Source organism: Theobroma cacao, chromosome 2, assembly GCF_000208745.1.
Source record: "Theobroma cacao cultivar B97-61/B2 chromosome 2, Criollo_cocoa_genome_V2, whole genome shotgun sequence".
Lineage (NCBI taxonomy): Eukaryota > Viridiplantae > Streptophyta > Magnoliopsida > Malvales > Malvaceae > Theobroma > Theobroma cacao.
Genome location: NC_030851.1, coordinates 2,396,913 through 2,413,534, shown reverse-complemented (window position 1 = coordinate 2,413,534; position 16,622 = coordinate 2,396,913). Strand labels below are relative to the sequence as shown.

The window sequence follows — 16,622 nt, the reverse complement described above, 5'->3', positions numbered from 1 at the left end:
ATGGATTCGGTTGGAGAGAGGGGTTTGGGTGGGATGAGAATTATCTCATATTTCTAATCTGCAATAACATTCTGCTATGGTGGATGGGTCATAGCATTTGTGGGGAAGGGTCAACAAAATTTCTATCTCTATTTTTTTATCAGTAAAAGAAATTGCACTTTTTTGGATATCGTAATTTATTCAGCTTTGGTGGACTCCAGCCCCCCCCCACTCAGTATATATTCCACCCCATTTCTTAAAAGGTTTTATTTCAGTTAAATCAGATTAAAATAGGACCAAAACTCCTAAAAATTGGTTCAATTATTATTATTATTATTATTTTATTTTTTGGCTTTAAACTGGGGGATTTCTTCTGGTGAAAGATGAGAGCAGTCATCCCCATGAAGGGAACATTTTGGTAGCTTTTACTCAAGTTAGATTCTCATTGTTTATCCTTGTAGTTTACAAAGGAGAAAAGAGAAAGACAAAGCTACCAAATGTTGGCTATAAATAATTCAAATCTTGTGATTAAACATTATCAAAAAATTTTGGGTTTGAGTGATGACTTGACACTAATACTATGCACATGATCAATTACAGTTACTTAACTGTAAGGATGTGAAAGAAAGTTGCATGGCCAACACTATTCTCTAAACAATGAATTACCTTTGTCATAGTTTCATAAAAGAATAATGAATTTTACATCTATTATGAATCAGAGTGAAATTAAGTATTTAAATGTTCACATTATTTTTAATTTATAAAATATTTTTTGTGGGATAAAATCGTTAAACTTCATTGAGTTAAATAAAATAATATCTTATTATAAGTTAGTGTGGATTATGACAATTTCAGTTATTCTCAATTTCAATGAAAAATTCAATTTTTTTTAGTACATTTACATAATAATTTCTAATAAAAGTTACTAAGTGAATCATACCATAGGTTAGAGAGAGAAAAGGGAAAGCAAGAGGTGAGAGCCAAAAACACCTCAAGGAAGGAAAGGGTAGAGATAAAGGTGAAAAGAAGATTGGGGGACCATATAACAAAGAATTTCCCAAATTATTGAATGGGCCTTGTGGCATTGTGCTTGTACTTGATGACAATCAGAATTTCATAAACTTTGCACAGCAGAAGAAGAAACCAATTTGCTAAGGCAATCTTTGGCAGATTCAAGGCATTTTAATTTTTTTTTTTCATTCCTACATTTAATGAACACCTAATTATATGTTCAAAATATCCAATTCATCTACCCAATGTCACATTGGTAGCCTAACCATTTAATTTTCTAAACATACTTGAAAAGGCAAACATTAACAACATACAAAGAAACAAAGGAAAAAAAATGCAACTATAATAGAAAACCCAACTAGAGAAATTCAATACCAAAAAAGAAAACCAAGAGAAATGAGTCGGAAAAAACAATCTGATTTTACTAAAGGTTCATATTTAATACACTGTTGATACATATATTGTGCATTATTAATACACTAAATTTCATAATTGTCACCCTGTTAATGGATAATATTTATCAAATTAAAAGAAGGGTAATATCTGTCAAATTACATGGGCAATTTAGTCAAATAAAGGTCATGAGTAAGCAGGAGGTACAACATTAAAATATATAAGAAAAGAGAGATTGGAATGAAGATGTCAAAGGTTTGCTAAAGTCGCAATCGAACCATTGACGGTCTTCTCTCGAATCTTCATTGTTTCAATGTATATAAAAATACATAAGATTGTAAGGTAAGGCGTTAGGCGACGTGTTGAATCAGTGTGTTATGCCCTCTCTGCCCCATGCTTGCTTCTCCCTATTCCTCCTACTTCACCATCAAGATGGAAACCCTTTGGACAATTTCCTTTCCTCAATGTATCTTTACCATGAAGCTAACCCACAAATTCCACCAACCTTCTTCACCTTTCCAATCTCAACTCGTCTTTTACTGTTTTGTTTTACTAAAAAAAAACAAATTCAATCTCGCGTTACAAAGAAAGTATATATCAATATTAAATTTAAATATATAAAATGTCGGATATGAAATTCATAAGATATGTAATAGAATGTTCGATTTATGTTTCTAGGAGTACTGTCTTGATGCACCCACAAAAATGTTGAACTCTTCACCTTAGAATTTTGCTGTGAAAAAAGGTTGCGGCATGGCATGACTGAGGAACATATATTAAAGTAGTAGGCACGACCATGGCAAGGGTAAGCCAAGGCTGCCACAAGGAACAACATTCAAAGATAAACAAACACAGGCCACACGAAGTCTAACACCTATTTCCTTTTGGAATATTCAGAATTCCAGCCCATGAGTGTGCACGTGGGGGAAGGGTTTGATTGGTGAGTAAAAATCAAAGAAAAATAGAGAAGAAAGTGTGTGGCCATGAGATTGACCTAGTATGCCCATGCACAAATCTGCCTCAATTTGGAATATTATTAGTATATAATTACACGTAGTTGGGCTTCAAATACAATATTATTTATTTATTTCCTCTTTAAAAGTGACCATATTAATTAAAATAATTTGTCGAATAAAGAAAAATTAGAAAGGATGTGTAGGGTGGTGGCACATGGCATATTATTTTTTTTTTCGGTCCAATGACCTGTAAATCAATGGCCTCCCTCCCCAATTTGATTAAATATCTTTGCTTAAATTATCATCTTGATCTATGATTACATATTATTATAGTCTTTTAGTGGTAAGTGATAATATTTTCCTTTCCTAATCATAGATGTTCTAGGATTAGAATAGTGATTATTCATGCACTTTGTTTGGTGAAAGGCACAACTATTCTTTCATTTAATTTAACTTCGAGATATTACTTTCTCAAGATTCGACTCTTTTTCATTATTTGTTTTTTTTATCCTATACACATATAAAATTCACCTGTAGGTTGAAATGAATCGAATATCTTTTCTAATACGTAACTCAATTCACTAATGATGATAAATTTTGTATTTAATTAAAAATTATAACCATCCAATTTAGTCAAAGATTATATACTTTGGGTTCAAATTTAGGATCAATGGTAACTTTGAAACAAAAGATAGAAAAGGGTTCCCAATGCCACCCAATTATATTCTCAAATAATGGAAAGAAAGAAAAGGAACTAGAAATGAAGCTAGAGGATCCTGAAATATTTAATCAAAAGGGGTTTGCCCTTTGGCTAATGAGAAAGAGCAAGTTCACTATTTTTGCCAACAAACAAGGGGCAGGGGGAATTTATCTGATGATCATGTCCATGTCAATGACAATTGGTGGTGTTAAATTGAAACCTTAGCACCTAAGTGCTACTTTGTACGTTCACTGGGTTACTTCATTTCCTATTGGCCTACTCTAAAGTGTTAGGCAAAAATTTGAGTCATATAAGAAAAGGAAGGAAGCTAGGCTAGGCTAAGAGTTGTTGAGCACTAAAGAGCTTTTATTTCTAAAGCCTTAAGCACCAAGTAATTTCACCTTAGGCGAGAGTGGTTAATCTACTAACCCAATTTACTAGCTAGCTTAAATTCTCTTCACTTTATCAGAAAGGAAGCACAATTTTCCTGTATGACCCTGGAAATGGTGACAAGTTCTTGCCTGCAAAATGACTTTTCCTCGCTCTTGTATTGCTGATACTGTTATTGGTCCTTGCCTGCGAAATGACTTTCTTTTGAGTGCGTGAATTTTAGAGAGGAGAATGAAGCGTTGGGTATGGGGGATCACTGAAGTGATGGAAATAGTTTAGTAGTATCAGTTCATTCTTTTAAGTTGCTGTATCTTTTTGGGATCTGGATCCCATTATTTATGAAATCAATGTCCCCTTGATAGTTAATCACCTTCAATAATATTATAGGTGGTGGCATTGATGTAAAGGAACATTAACAAGTTGGACCACAATGGCAGAAACATAAAGCAGATTTGCTCCTGGGAAATAAAGAAAGAAAGAGAAATACATGCAGCACAGCCAACAACACACACACACACATGACACATACACAAAATTCTTGGGTTGTTTTCTACAAGATTGATGAAGAAATTATGTTGGTAAAAAAAAAAAATTGGTGTAAAAGCTATAATTGCTCAATCTGTTTATCAGATATCCTTTCGAGAGTTGATTTCACTGACAGGATTCATGAACCCCCAGCCCCATGTGATTGGGCTATAATAACCACGGGCAGGGTAAAAAAAAAAAGAGAAAGAAGGCAGGCAAGAGCTTTATCGAGTCACCTGAAGCTGAGGTTATTCCATGAAATTGAATTCTTTGGTCCCCACTTTGAATTGGCAGAGAGTTACTGAACAGCATTGGGGGGTCAAAAGCCATGATTGCTTAATTTAATGCTATCATCCCATGTCCTTTTCACCCTTTTCATAAAAAAAAAAAAACTAATTTATTTATTGTATTTACGACCACAATTTTAACTGTTTATTGCCGTTACTAGTCATGGTAAGATGTGGATGAAATTGATTTTGAGCTTAAGTACATAATTAATAAAATTTAAATTAAATATATAAATAATTATTTAAATAATCATCCTGTTAATTCAATTTAAATCATTTATACATATAAATATATACATACGTGTGTGTGTATATTTATATTTTAAAATTTTATTTTAATTAAAATATTTTATAAAAAAAATAATTGAAATACCTTCACAAGTACCAACAAGCAGGTTGATTTATGAATGAAATACATATATTTTCCAAATTGTTCAGCACAAAACTGACTCAATGTGTCAATTATTAAGGTGTAAATATTGGTGAAGGGTAAGCATTCAAATTTCATAATTACATGGTGCAAAATTTGAGAAAGAACAATTATTTGACTAAGGGACAGGCATCATCCAATGCCAAGTAAATTTTGGGATCATAATTATGCAATTATATATTAGGCCTGACTGGGAGGCACAGAAGCAGGTCTTGATGATTTTCTTAGTTGAAAAATAGGGCCGTTTCAGTCTCTTCAAAAACAAATTTTAATTTGTCCATAATGTCCAGAGCTGGCAATATTTAAATGGAAGAATGAGTACTGTAAAGTAAAATTATTACTACTAGTATTAATTAAACAAGGTATAGGAGTTCATTGCACCAATGGCAGCATCTACACATTGATGGGACTTTGGAGCAATTCCTGGCTGCGAAATGAGTTGGCAAACATCCTTGACATATCCAGCAAAAAGGAATTTTGGTTTCATGCAGCTTGATGCTCAAGCTGCCAATCACTTGACTTAGAGATGCAAGTGAAATTTGGTATTTTTTTATGGCTAAACCCAATCATAAACCACATTGTCTTGTTCTCACAAGACTTTATATAAAACTTCTAGGGATGCATTTCTAGAATTCTACATTCTTCTTGCACAAACTATACCCCATGGTCAATCTCAGTCTTGATTTTCTCTTTTTTTCCCTCCATGTTAATATAATTACGTTAATTCACTATACAACATGTGTGTGCTAAACTATTCGTGCACACACCAACGATAATCATTTTTTTTAAACCTGTTATATGAAAATTTTGAATTACACAATAAAACGTTATATTTTAATTACGCAGATATAGTTATTTGATATGATTTAACCAATTTTTGTAGTCTCCTGGTCTATAAGGACCTAAAACCAGTCTTTTTGAATAACCCTAATCCACCAATACCCCATTTATTCTCTTTCTGTTTCTCTAGGGTGGGGGGGTGAATGAAGCAAGACTATATTAACTGTATCATTCTAAAAAGGAATCCAATGGGTCACCACTGAGCTAGCATTATTATTGGTCCATAATACAATGACACGTGACCAACATTTTAGCTAAAAAAGTTAGGTGCATATAGTAACTACATGCTCCCTGTTCTGTACAAGATCATCAAAGCTCAGCCCTAACACTAATTAAGAATTTAGCCAAAATAAGCTTTGCTTTTAATGTATTATTTAGGGATGGATACGTGCTTCATTTTTCCAGATTCTTGAGCATCTTCTCGTCAAAAGAAGGGTCGAAATGGAGGACTATGGTTTCCAACAAAATAATGCTAGCCATCATGTGCAATCACAGTGCAAAGCCACGTACTTTGCAAGTCTGGCATGTTGCCACTCTATTCCCACCAAGGACAGTTGCAATGTGAGACTATAGATAGCTGACTACGTATCTTATTTATAATCCATCTAATTTCTATCGTCACAATCCACGTGCTACTCTCAAGGTTGTGTTTTATAGCTTTATTAAAAGCATAAATGGTTTTAAAATTCAACGATCACGGTCTTCACATTGATGTTCTTCACAGTTCTTCCCATCACATATAATATAGAAGTAATAGAGAATTGGTAAAAAGTACGATTCTCGGAAGTTGGAGTGTTTAATATATTTATGCATTTTACCATTACGAAAATAAAATTCTTCTATCGTTTTTTAAATAGTTGAAGATATGCATTTATTGATTAGTCAAATACGATCCAAATAATATAAAACATTGAAGGGTATTCATCATATTCATAGTTACCAACTTTTACTAGGAAGTAAACTGGAAGAATAAGGTGGAAGAAAGCGAAAAAGGGGAGAAGAAAATCATAGTATAATAAGGTCCTTTTCCAGAGGCCAAAGCTCAGCTGCCCACCTGTGTTTTGGTATGTACAAAATTGGACACTTCACGTGCCCTATCACATGAAAAAGTGGAAGCCAACTTCCCGAATTGTCTGTAGGAAATCCAAATGCAGCATGATGTTGATGATGAGAATTATTCTGCATCAACTACAAGACAAAAGGCTCAAGTTTAATAAGCAATTGTAGGAAGGTATTATTCACCAACACACAGCTTTCCACCGTTTCCTTACCCTAATCATAGATTAGGGTTCATAAATAAACATAATCATGACTATATACTTGCAATTATCTTCTATCTTAGATATTCTTAAAAAAATTTCAATTGTCCATGTCATCTTTTCTTACCACAAATCATTACCCTTTTTTTAAAAGAATTAATTTAATAAGTTATGCAGCATCTATGTTTATAAATTTTTTATGATCTTTTTATTTATTATGATGTGGGAAGAAAACATTTTATTTATTTACCCTACCCAAAACAAATTGTGAATTTTAATAAAAATTTTCCCATTTTAGATTTGAAATTGAAAAGACATTGAACCTCCTTTAAAGAATGCCATACCCTTTTAACTTTACTGCTTAGACAGTAGGTATATACATCACATCTTAGCAAACTAGACCTCCAGAGTGACAATTCAAAGGGTTGAATTCACCCTGCTCTGCAGAAATCTCCCCTTCTCTATTAATGAAATTACTGAGAATTTTTTACTGCATGCTGGGTTTAGTCATGTAGTTGGGGAGGCAGAGTTGACACATGTGGTACATTGTAAGAAAGGAGGGTCCTCCTCCATAAGGGTAGCAACCATGTGAGAAAGTAAAACTAAGCAGAAATCTGATAGTATCTTTTATTAAGTAAAAGCTACCTATGCTCGTAGAAAAGTGAGTCAGAGATGGGACTCCTAACAATCACTTTCACTTGTTTTCTCTGTAAAACTTTGAAGACATCCCTCTCTCACATTCAAGTTGGTGGTGCAAAACTGCCATGCCATGAGATCTTGTTGAAAAGAGTACAAGGTTTTTGTCAATTTTATGGTTAATTTTTATTTATCTTTTTTATTATTTTTTATATTTATTTTTTAAATGAATATCTCATCTGTAGCCTTAGCAATTTTCAAATTACAAGTCATAATGAATTTTTCTTTTGTTTTTTTTTTCTTTTTTCCATTTTTGGGTCTTCACTCTACAATTTATATTAAAAAACATCAAAGGAAACAAAAGAGTATTTTTAACAAAATCCAAAAATCCCATTCAGAATGGAGAAGGATGATACCAACTTGGACATGCATACAGTCGCTGAGCATGCTCATATGCCACTGCAAAGATGCAGCTTAACGTTTACCCCCTTCATCACTCCTTCAGGAGAATACCTTTTTTCCCATAAAGGAGTAGAGCCGGTGTATCTATATATGGAATACCAGCATAGGACTGTAAGGGATGGATTTCCATTGAAAAAAAAGCTGTGCATGTTAGGTTTAAATTTCCAACTAACTGTGCATTTTCTTCTCCTTATTTATATTGGGTTTGCTTTTCTCTGTAGAAGTAGTGTTATATCTTTGATTAAATTAGTGAAGGAAAAAAGGAAAAGCATGATTGAAGTCCAGAATCAGAAATGAGGATATGCACGCTGTCCTACCAATTTGTTTCTCAAAAAGCCAAAAGTGTATTCAAGACTTTGTGTGCATAGAATCCCTGTGAGGACTGAGGGAGGATTCCCTTTTCTTCCAGGGAACAGAATGGTGAGGGAATTTTAATCATGATGATCTTATAGGAATATGGGAAAGTTGAGAGCCCATCAGAATCCAAATTCTCTTTCTTTTTATCTATTTTTAAGAAGGAAAACAAAAACAAGAACTAGTTCTAGTAATAAATGGTAAGAGGATGTGATGAAGATGATGATAATTTTGATGCAAAAGCTCCCCTCCTTGGATTGAATCAATCAGGGTCCGATACTGCAACGACACAAGTACTTTGTCAAGAGACAATTCCCATGTTAGAGATAGTGGGTTTTTTCTGGCATTTTATACGTATTTCGAGGATGGGGGATTTACCAAGTTTGTCTTCATATTTTTTCTCTCTTTTGCATGTGAATGATAGGTACGAAGTCTACATATATCCAAATCATGCCGAGTCAGTGAAGGGCTTTGGAATCTGCCATACCTCGTTACTTGTAGTTCCAAATCTGATCACCTACCCAAAGTCAAAGACAAGGTAAGCCCTGCAGAGGAAAACCCTTTGAAATGGATCCATGTTAGCCTCCATGAAGAAGATATTACTACACTCCTTTCATGAAGAAAACGACTCAAGGCATCCATGGAAATGCTGGGTTTTTCTTCTTTTTTTGTATGTTTAGGAACTTGGGAAAATTCATATGAATCAATCTCGAGATATCTGAGCCTGTCAAAACGAAGAAAAGGCAGGCAATAATAGCAGAGCAGGAGGGGAAACGAATTTCATGCCACTGATTCAACCCCCCAAAATTCCAAAAAGAAAAGGAAAAGCCATGGATAAGACCAGGCAAAAAGACGAGAAAAGACCCAATTCCACATTTTGTTTGTCGTTTGTTATACACGCATGAGTTGACATTGATGAATAGGAGGAAGAAACTAAAATAATAATTCCAACCTACCATCTTTTAGATTAATTTTCAAATAATACACTAACCCCTGCTGCTCAATCACTATTCTATGATCCCTATATTATTCAAGTTTTCAGTACAAATTGGAGCAAACCCAAAAGGAAAAAAATTGATTTCAATCAAAGTTTTCATAATGTTGGAAGTAATAATTTTGATTGTGATAGATAGATACATTAGCACATTGCATTCATGATTGGCCCTCTCTCTCTCTTCACATTAGTGGCCTTTGTCTTCCACTTGGCAGAACAATTTGTTGGCCCTCATATATTGACAAAATAAAAGGCAATTCTACCATCATATATTGAAACTATAAATCATTTAAATCATACCAACATCAATTTTTGTTTTCTTTCTTTTTTTCCATACTTTTTAACTTTTAATCTTGAAGTAGCATCTTAGAAGTGGAATTCAGATGTAAAAATTGGGGCCCAAACCCAATGCTTCAATGAGGGGCTAAGTGATGGAAATAGAGACTGTTTTGGTTTGTTTGAAAATGGCCCACCTCCTGACATCCAAAAGGGCAAAACAGAGACCCACCATTGCAATCATTGCTCCCGACCTTTTTTCTTTTTAACCCTAATGGAGAAGAGGGGAGAGGCTTCTCAATCACTGCCTCAACCACCTGCAAGAGCTCTCACTTTTTTCTTTATGGCTAAAATCTCTTATTAATTATCATTCCATGAAAACCAAATCCAGCCAAGAAATCAACATAAACAACAAAAGACACATCAAATGAGAACAAAAAATTTATGTCACTAAATTTTTCAACAAAAACTTTTATCTTAAGTTTTCTATAATATAAATTACAAGTCATACAAATATAGTAAGATCTTAGTATAGTTATTTAGTGGCTCTTATAACTTCATACTGGTGTTCAAATATGAGAACTGAAATATTGGTTCCACCTTTATTTTAGACAGCAAATCAGAAATCAGGACAGTTATGTAATGGAAGAAAGAAGAATTGTGTGGGTTTTGGGCTTGGTAGAATTTAAAAGCCTCAGCCCAAAGGCGTAGAAGCCCATAGCAGGATTTGATAGGCTGGGCTACAGAATATGTTTTCCATGCTAACTGGTTGGTCCAGGGCTGAGATATTCTCAGACCATAGCAGGGTTTGATTTAATTAGGGTATGGTGGGCCGTGTTAGGCCCGCTCCGCTGCTTTCCTCTTCCAGCTGGAACGCACAGTTTTGGTGCTTGTTGAGGAGGTTTCCCCGCCAGCGGCACAAGACGCAGTTTAAATCCCTAGAAATTTTTCCCTTTTTGCTGAAAACCCTAACCAAGCAATCACCCCAAAGCGCCGTGAAAACCCAACTCAAAACCCGTCAATGTCAAGCTTTCCCTTGTCCTGGCGGTGGAATTTTTTAGGATATTTTCTTCGGTGGTCTCTCTCCTTGCTGGCCCAACTGTTTTTTCTGTTTTTTTTCAAAATTTTCACTTCCAGAGGAATAAGAAGGTTCTACGGTCTCATGCTCAGAGTTTACAAACCCTAATTGACTGAAAATGTCCACGTATGACGCACATCTTTCTCTCTTCTGAAAACTCTCATAATGCCAAAAACCAGGGCTTAAGGATATGCGTGATGAAGTAGACATTTTTGGTCAAATGAGGGTTCCAAGTATTTGGGGATGAACAGGAAGAAGAATGATAAGAGTAGATTACGTTATAAGAGAGTTGAAAAGTGGATAGCAGGAACTACTCCAAGTGGACTAATCCGGACTTTAAAAGTAGATTGTGCTGACCAACCCGGCATCTAAAAGTAGATTGTGCTGACCGGTGGCTTAAGGTACTAATTATATGTTTGAATTTCTTTTTTGTACAAAAATGTTAAATCATTGCTAATTTAGTTGTCTTTTGCGCTAACAAAAATTTGTCTTGATCGGATCGCAAAAAATTAGTTGTATATTCATTAATTGCAAACTGTTGATGCACCTTCTATGTGAATTTTTAAAAAATTTTCTTATATTTCCATCTTATAACATGAATTTGTTAGTTTTTATGGAAAAAATTTAGTGGTCTATTCATTAATTGCATACTGTTGATGCACCTTGTATGTGAATTTTTAAAAAAATTTCTTATAGTTCCATCTTTTAATATGGAATTGTTAGTTTTTATGGAAAAACTAGTCTTATATTCATTAATTGCAAACTGTCCTTGTTGGTAAATATGTCACCTGTTCCAGATTTTGACAATCTGTCTTGATTGCTTATGTCTTCTTACTATATTCCTTGCTCTTTTTTTCATGTATTTTTATAAAGGGTAACAAAATACGTGTTTAGAAATTTACACAATTGCATTGCATCAAATAAAAAAATATATTCTTGTAACTTTCTTTTATGTTGCATTCCAGTATGTTGACTGTTTCGCCTAATCTTCATTCAATTGTCGGTAACTCCAAATGTATATGGAAAATATGTTGCATATAGAGCAGTGGAAATTGTTGGAGGTAGGGTGTCATGAACAAAAATCTTTCAATTTTTCAATTTCTGCGGCTCTATATGCAACATATTTTCCGTATAAATTTGGAGTTACCTCCAGGAATGAATTGCATTGTTTTATGAAAAATTGAAAGAATTTTTTATTGCTAATTAACTGTTTCTTGTGTTAAACTATGCATTTGCATCAGGTTTGCATCAGCTGTGCTAAACAACCGAAGGAAGGTTACTTCGGTTTATAAGCCCTTCTGCAATGATTGGTTGTTTTTAGAAAGTTGCCGAAAAGCGGTATCGAAGTATCCAAACATTGGATACGAGGAAATTATTCCAGAGAAGTGTCTTATGCAGCTTCACTTCAATCTAGAGATATTTGATGTTCTGGTATGTGAATTTTTTAAAAATTTTAGGTTTTCATTAATTTAATTACATGTTTTATGAGCTCGGTTTGGTGTTTGGAGCTGCTGATTTTCTGTGGATTCACGATGGTATGGCTTAATTTACTTTTGCATGATCTTGACTTTTGGTTGCTCGTTTTGCTTGTTGAAGGTTGATTTGACTTTTGTTGATGATACTGGTTCCTGATTCGCTTTGTATATGAATTTTGTCCATGTTGTATAGTGATTCCCAGCAGCATTTTTTCTTCTCTTTTTTTTTATTTTTTGGCTGCTTGGCCGACAGGCTTTTTGATGTTGCTTTTGTTCTCTAATCCCTTTGATGCTGCAGCATTTTTGTCTACTGCAGCTTTGTGCATAGTGAGGGTATGCCTTCCTTCTTTTGTTCCTTTCTTTATGAAATGAAATGCAGCTTAAGTGCTGAGATGTGGGGCTTTGTGAGGGCTTGATGGAAATTGAATTTCTGGATGAGGGTTGGGCAGTTGTGCTTTGGGGCGGCCTCTTTTGGTGGTAGGAGAACTTTGTTGGGGAAGGGGAGTTCTGCTCTTACAGGAGAGGGGGAACTTGAAGTTCCTGCAGGGGGTCTTCCACATTTCTGAAGGGTTCTGCAGGATGATCTGCTGGGTGCTTGGGGTGTGGATCGGCTTTTTGTGTCCATTTGTCAGGGTGGCAACCTCAGGTGCTCATCTGGGTTGGCGTTTTGGTTGTTTCCTTAGAGTGAGAATTCTGTTTTCCAGGACTGGTGTCTTCAGCCTTGCTCACATTTTGGTCCTTGTGCTGCGGACAAGTCTTCTGCGCAGGACTTTTCTGTTTGATCCTGCTTTCTTCAGATTCTGCATTGAGTTTGTCTGTAGTTCTTGATTGGTTCGCTGCACTTTTCACTGTGTTTTAGGGGCTGGTTTTGATTGTTGATTGACTCTTTCATTTTTATGAGTGGTCTGGTTGGACTTGTTGAATCCTCTGTTTTGGACTGTCTTGTTCATCACAGGTCCTTTAGTGATTGGGTAGTGAGTTTTTTTTTTTAGATTTATTTATGTCTTAAAAGGAAACAGTAACTAAACATTGAAGCTGTTTCCTCCTGTTTTTGCATCTTTTATTCAGTTTTTTAGTGTGTTATATGTTCTGGTTTTGTTATTTATGTTTGATTTTGGTTTAAATCATGCTATTTATGTTTGTTGAAGTCTATTAGGATTTTTATGGACTTTTTTTGCTTGAAATATTATTCGTTTGATTTTTATGTTTATTTTTAATTTTGAATTCTTTTTCATTATGTTTAAATTATGTTTTATTCCATGGTTTGATGATTGATTAATTAGAATTGCATGATTTAGGTTTATATTATTGTTTTATGCTTGTTTGAAAGAAACTCATGATTAGGGTTCCAATGCTAATTTTTTGTGAGTTTCACCTAATCTTCACTCAACTGTAGGTAGCTCCAAACTTATATGGAAAATATGTTGGATATAAAGCTGCAGAAATTGTTGGAGGCACTGGTGTCATTGCTGGAGGTAACAATTACTTATTAATGTGTTCTGTTTTGTTTACTGGTAAATTTTTTTTACTTCAGTCAACAATTCTATAGCCGTGGCAGGAGATGATTACATTATTTGAGACACCTCTACTTAAATTCACTTGTGGATGAACTCAAAGCAGCTCTAAAACTTATTGTGTTAGAAGGTAAGGTAAGTGTTAGACTGCACAACAATTTATTGATGCTCTGTTGCTTCTTCTTAAATTCATTTGCGGATGAACTCGAAGCAGCCACAAAACTTGTTGTGTTAGAAGGTGAGTGTTAGACTGCACAACAAAGTTATTAATGCTATGTTGCTTCTACTTAAATTCATTTGCGGATGAACTCGAAGCAGTCATAAAACTTGTTGTGTTAGAAGGTGAGTGTTAGACTGCACAACAAGTTATTGATGCTGTGTTGCTTCAATTTGAGCAGTAGGTTTTACTTTGATAGATATGTTTTTTTTTTTTACTTAATCAGAGATGCAACTCCTAGCAATCACTTTCACTTTTCTCTGTAAACTTTGAAAGCACCCCTCTCACATTCAAGTTGGTGGCGCAAAACTGCCGTGCCGTGAGATCTTGTTGAAGAGAATGTAAAGGTTTTTGCCCCTTTTAAAGTTAATTTCCACTTTTCTTTTGTGCAATTTTTTATATTTATTTTTTAAATGAATGGCCTGACTATCTATAGCCTTAGCAATTCCCAAATTACAACTTGCTAATGAGTAACAGTTACAATAGGAAAAAGGATAAGTGACTCTTGAGAAAAAGGAAATGTGAGAATATAGGAAATCCGAGTGAAAATCCGAATACCTTGCATTGGTTTCAGCTCTTGTTTGTATCTTGTCTATAAATAATAAAACACAAGTTACAGAGTACTTACAAGTAGGTCTTCCATCAAAAAAAGATGTCAGTTTGCTTTGATTGTGCTTTGATGTCTTTCAGTTTCTTCAAAATGTTTGTGAAGTAATCCTGAAGATACGTTTCCAGTGTGACTATATCTTTTGAATCGACACCAAGAAGACTATAAGTCTCTGTCATTGGAGCCGAGAAAACAGTGTCACTTGTAAGAACCTGAAACGTGCATGACATTAGTACTCTTGACAATTCTCTGGAGCATGATGATGAGAAGCGTAACTATTAAATATCAGCATACCACTACAGAAAGCATGACTGAAATGAGTCGAAGAGAAAATAATCGTGCATTACCTCTGAAAATGCCAATCTATCAGCGACATCATTTGTCCATTCGAAAAATCGAGTCAGCTGGCGAGTAAATCTTAAGATGGAAACTGGAACTATGGTAACATTTGCATCTTGCCCTGCGAGTCTCTCACACAATGCTATCACCTAAAATAAAGAAATTTTACACGCATTTAATCAATGGCCTTTGTCAAAGGGCAGTAAGCCAACACTTAAATCACAGCTATTCTCAAGTTCTTCTAGGAATGGCAAGATAGTAACACTAAGAAGTCAAAAAGATGTCAAGAGATTGATGATGAGAAAGTTCAAACATTCCACTAAAGAGTGTAAAAGTGTGAAACAGCATGTCGGTCATTAACAGAGGTGAAAGATTTTATATACCTCTTGGGTTGTCCAAGCACGAGGACCAGCGAATGTGAGAAGCTTGCCATTAATGTTCTCATTGCGTAAAGCTATAAATGTCAATCGAGCTATATCCTAAAACCAAAAGAAAACACAATTAAGTACCCAAATTCCATAATCAATAACAAGTATTCTACCATATTTATGAAACCCAACTGGGAAGCAATTTATGCATGTATAACCTGTGTATCCATGTAAGCGATTCTCGTTGGAGCATCTGTCCCCCACACAGACTTCTCTTCCAGTATAGGTACTGCATATTGCCCAATGAGCCCCTGGACAAATTGGCAACAAGCATTAAACAAATACGGCAACACAATTAATTCAATTTTACTGGTTCTTCCAGGCAATCATGTTCATTTTAAAGCATAGAAACTTTTTTCCTATGATTTTACAACCTTATTTACTGTTACAGTGTCAAGATGAACAAGAAGCCAAAAAAACAATAGAGATTGAGTTGTAGATGACATTTACTTGCATGAAACCGCATAACCGGATTATGACGTGGTTTAAGCCAGAGTCCTGAAGGAACTTTTCAGTGCAATATTTGATCTCCATCAATGGAACTTCAGGATGCTTATCACAATTGTGAATAGAATAGAATACATATTTCTGAATCCCCATTGCTTTTGCACATTGTATAAGAGCAACTTTTCCTTCCCAATCTACCTAAACAGAACACATACATTAGACAATTCGAACAAAGCCAAAGCAGAACAAAGCAAAATTTCACCATGATTATTCAATCATACCGTTTTGATGGGCTCTTCTGGACGGCCCGTAGCACAATCGATAACTGTATGGATACCAACCAATGTTGCAGGTATTGTCTCTGGTTTAGTAAGGTCTGCCTGCTCAAAAAATGAATATAAGCATCAAAGGGGCAAATATTTAAAGAGGCTAAAACCCGTAAATTTTGGTAAATTAAGATTTACGTTGACAACAGTTGCGCCCCAGTCACGGAGGAAGTCGGCAGGAGTGGGTCTTGGTCTGACAAGGCACCTTACATCGTACCCTTCATCGAGTGCGCGTCTCACGATTTGTCTTCCTAGAGTCCCCGTGGCACCAACCACTAGTATGCTTGTCGGTCTTACGGGAGTCCCTGGAGCCAAATTCACTGCCTGAGCAGCTCCACTAGCACTGCACGTTACCAATTGTTGCACGTGCGATTTCTCTGTCCGGGAACCAAAACAAAGAATAACTGAGATGGAAACTTTTGTTTGAAGCAAAGCACAAAATTGAGAGCTTACTGGTGGCGAGCGAGGTGGAAGAGGGGAGTCGATCGTCCGGTGATAGTACCCGCCGCCATGACAGCGAGGTGCAGGTGGTGGTTTTGGTGTGGTTGTGGTGGTGGAATGTGCCACGTGTCGCTAGCTGAGTGGGAAGTCTCAACGCCATTGCCACTTGCTGCGTGTGTGTATTTCTTGCTTACCCACCCCGCCCGGCCTTTTTCTCTCTCTTTCTGCATCGTTAACAGGCAGAGAGAGAAGGAAAAC

The 16,622-nt window shown here is 35.3% G+C and overlaps 1 protein-coding gene and 2 long non-coding RNA genes across 3 annotated transcripts; 1 reads left to right on the top strand and 2 right to left on the bottom strand.

Moving 5' to 3' along the window:
* Window positions 8,189-9,941, bottom strand: LOC18607423. The gene is made up of 2 exons (XR_001926664.1): window positions 8,601-9,941; window positions 8,189-8,501 (listed from the first exon to the last, which is right to left on the bottom strand). It is a non-coding gene; the product is annotated as an uncharacterized LOC18607423 (long non-coding RNA).
* LOC18607422 lies at window positions 10,206-14,168 on the top strand. The gene is made up of 3 exons (XR_001926663.1): window positions 10,206-10,971; window positions 11,812-12,001; window positions 13,442-14,168. It is a non-coding gene; the product is annotated as an uncharacterized LOC18607422 (long non-coding RNA).
* LOC18607421 (uncharacterized protein ycf39) lies at window positions 14,282-16,611 on the bottom strand. The gene is made up of 8 exons (XM_007041589.2): window positions 16,377-16,611; window positions 16,062-16,300; window positions 15,879-15,977; window positions 15,601-15,795; window positions 15,309-15,401; window positions 15,106-15,201; window positions 14,731-14,871; window positions 14,282-14,595 (listed from the first exon to the last, which is right to left on the bottom strand). The coding sequence occupies exons 1-8, from the start codon at window positions 16,522-16,524 to the stop codon at window positions 14,419-14,421; spliced, it is 1,188 nt and encodes a 395-aa protein (XP_007041651.2). The 5' UTR covers window positions 16,525-16,611; the 3' UTR covers window positions 14,282-14,418.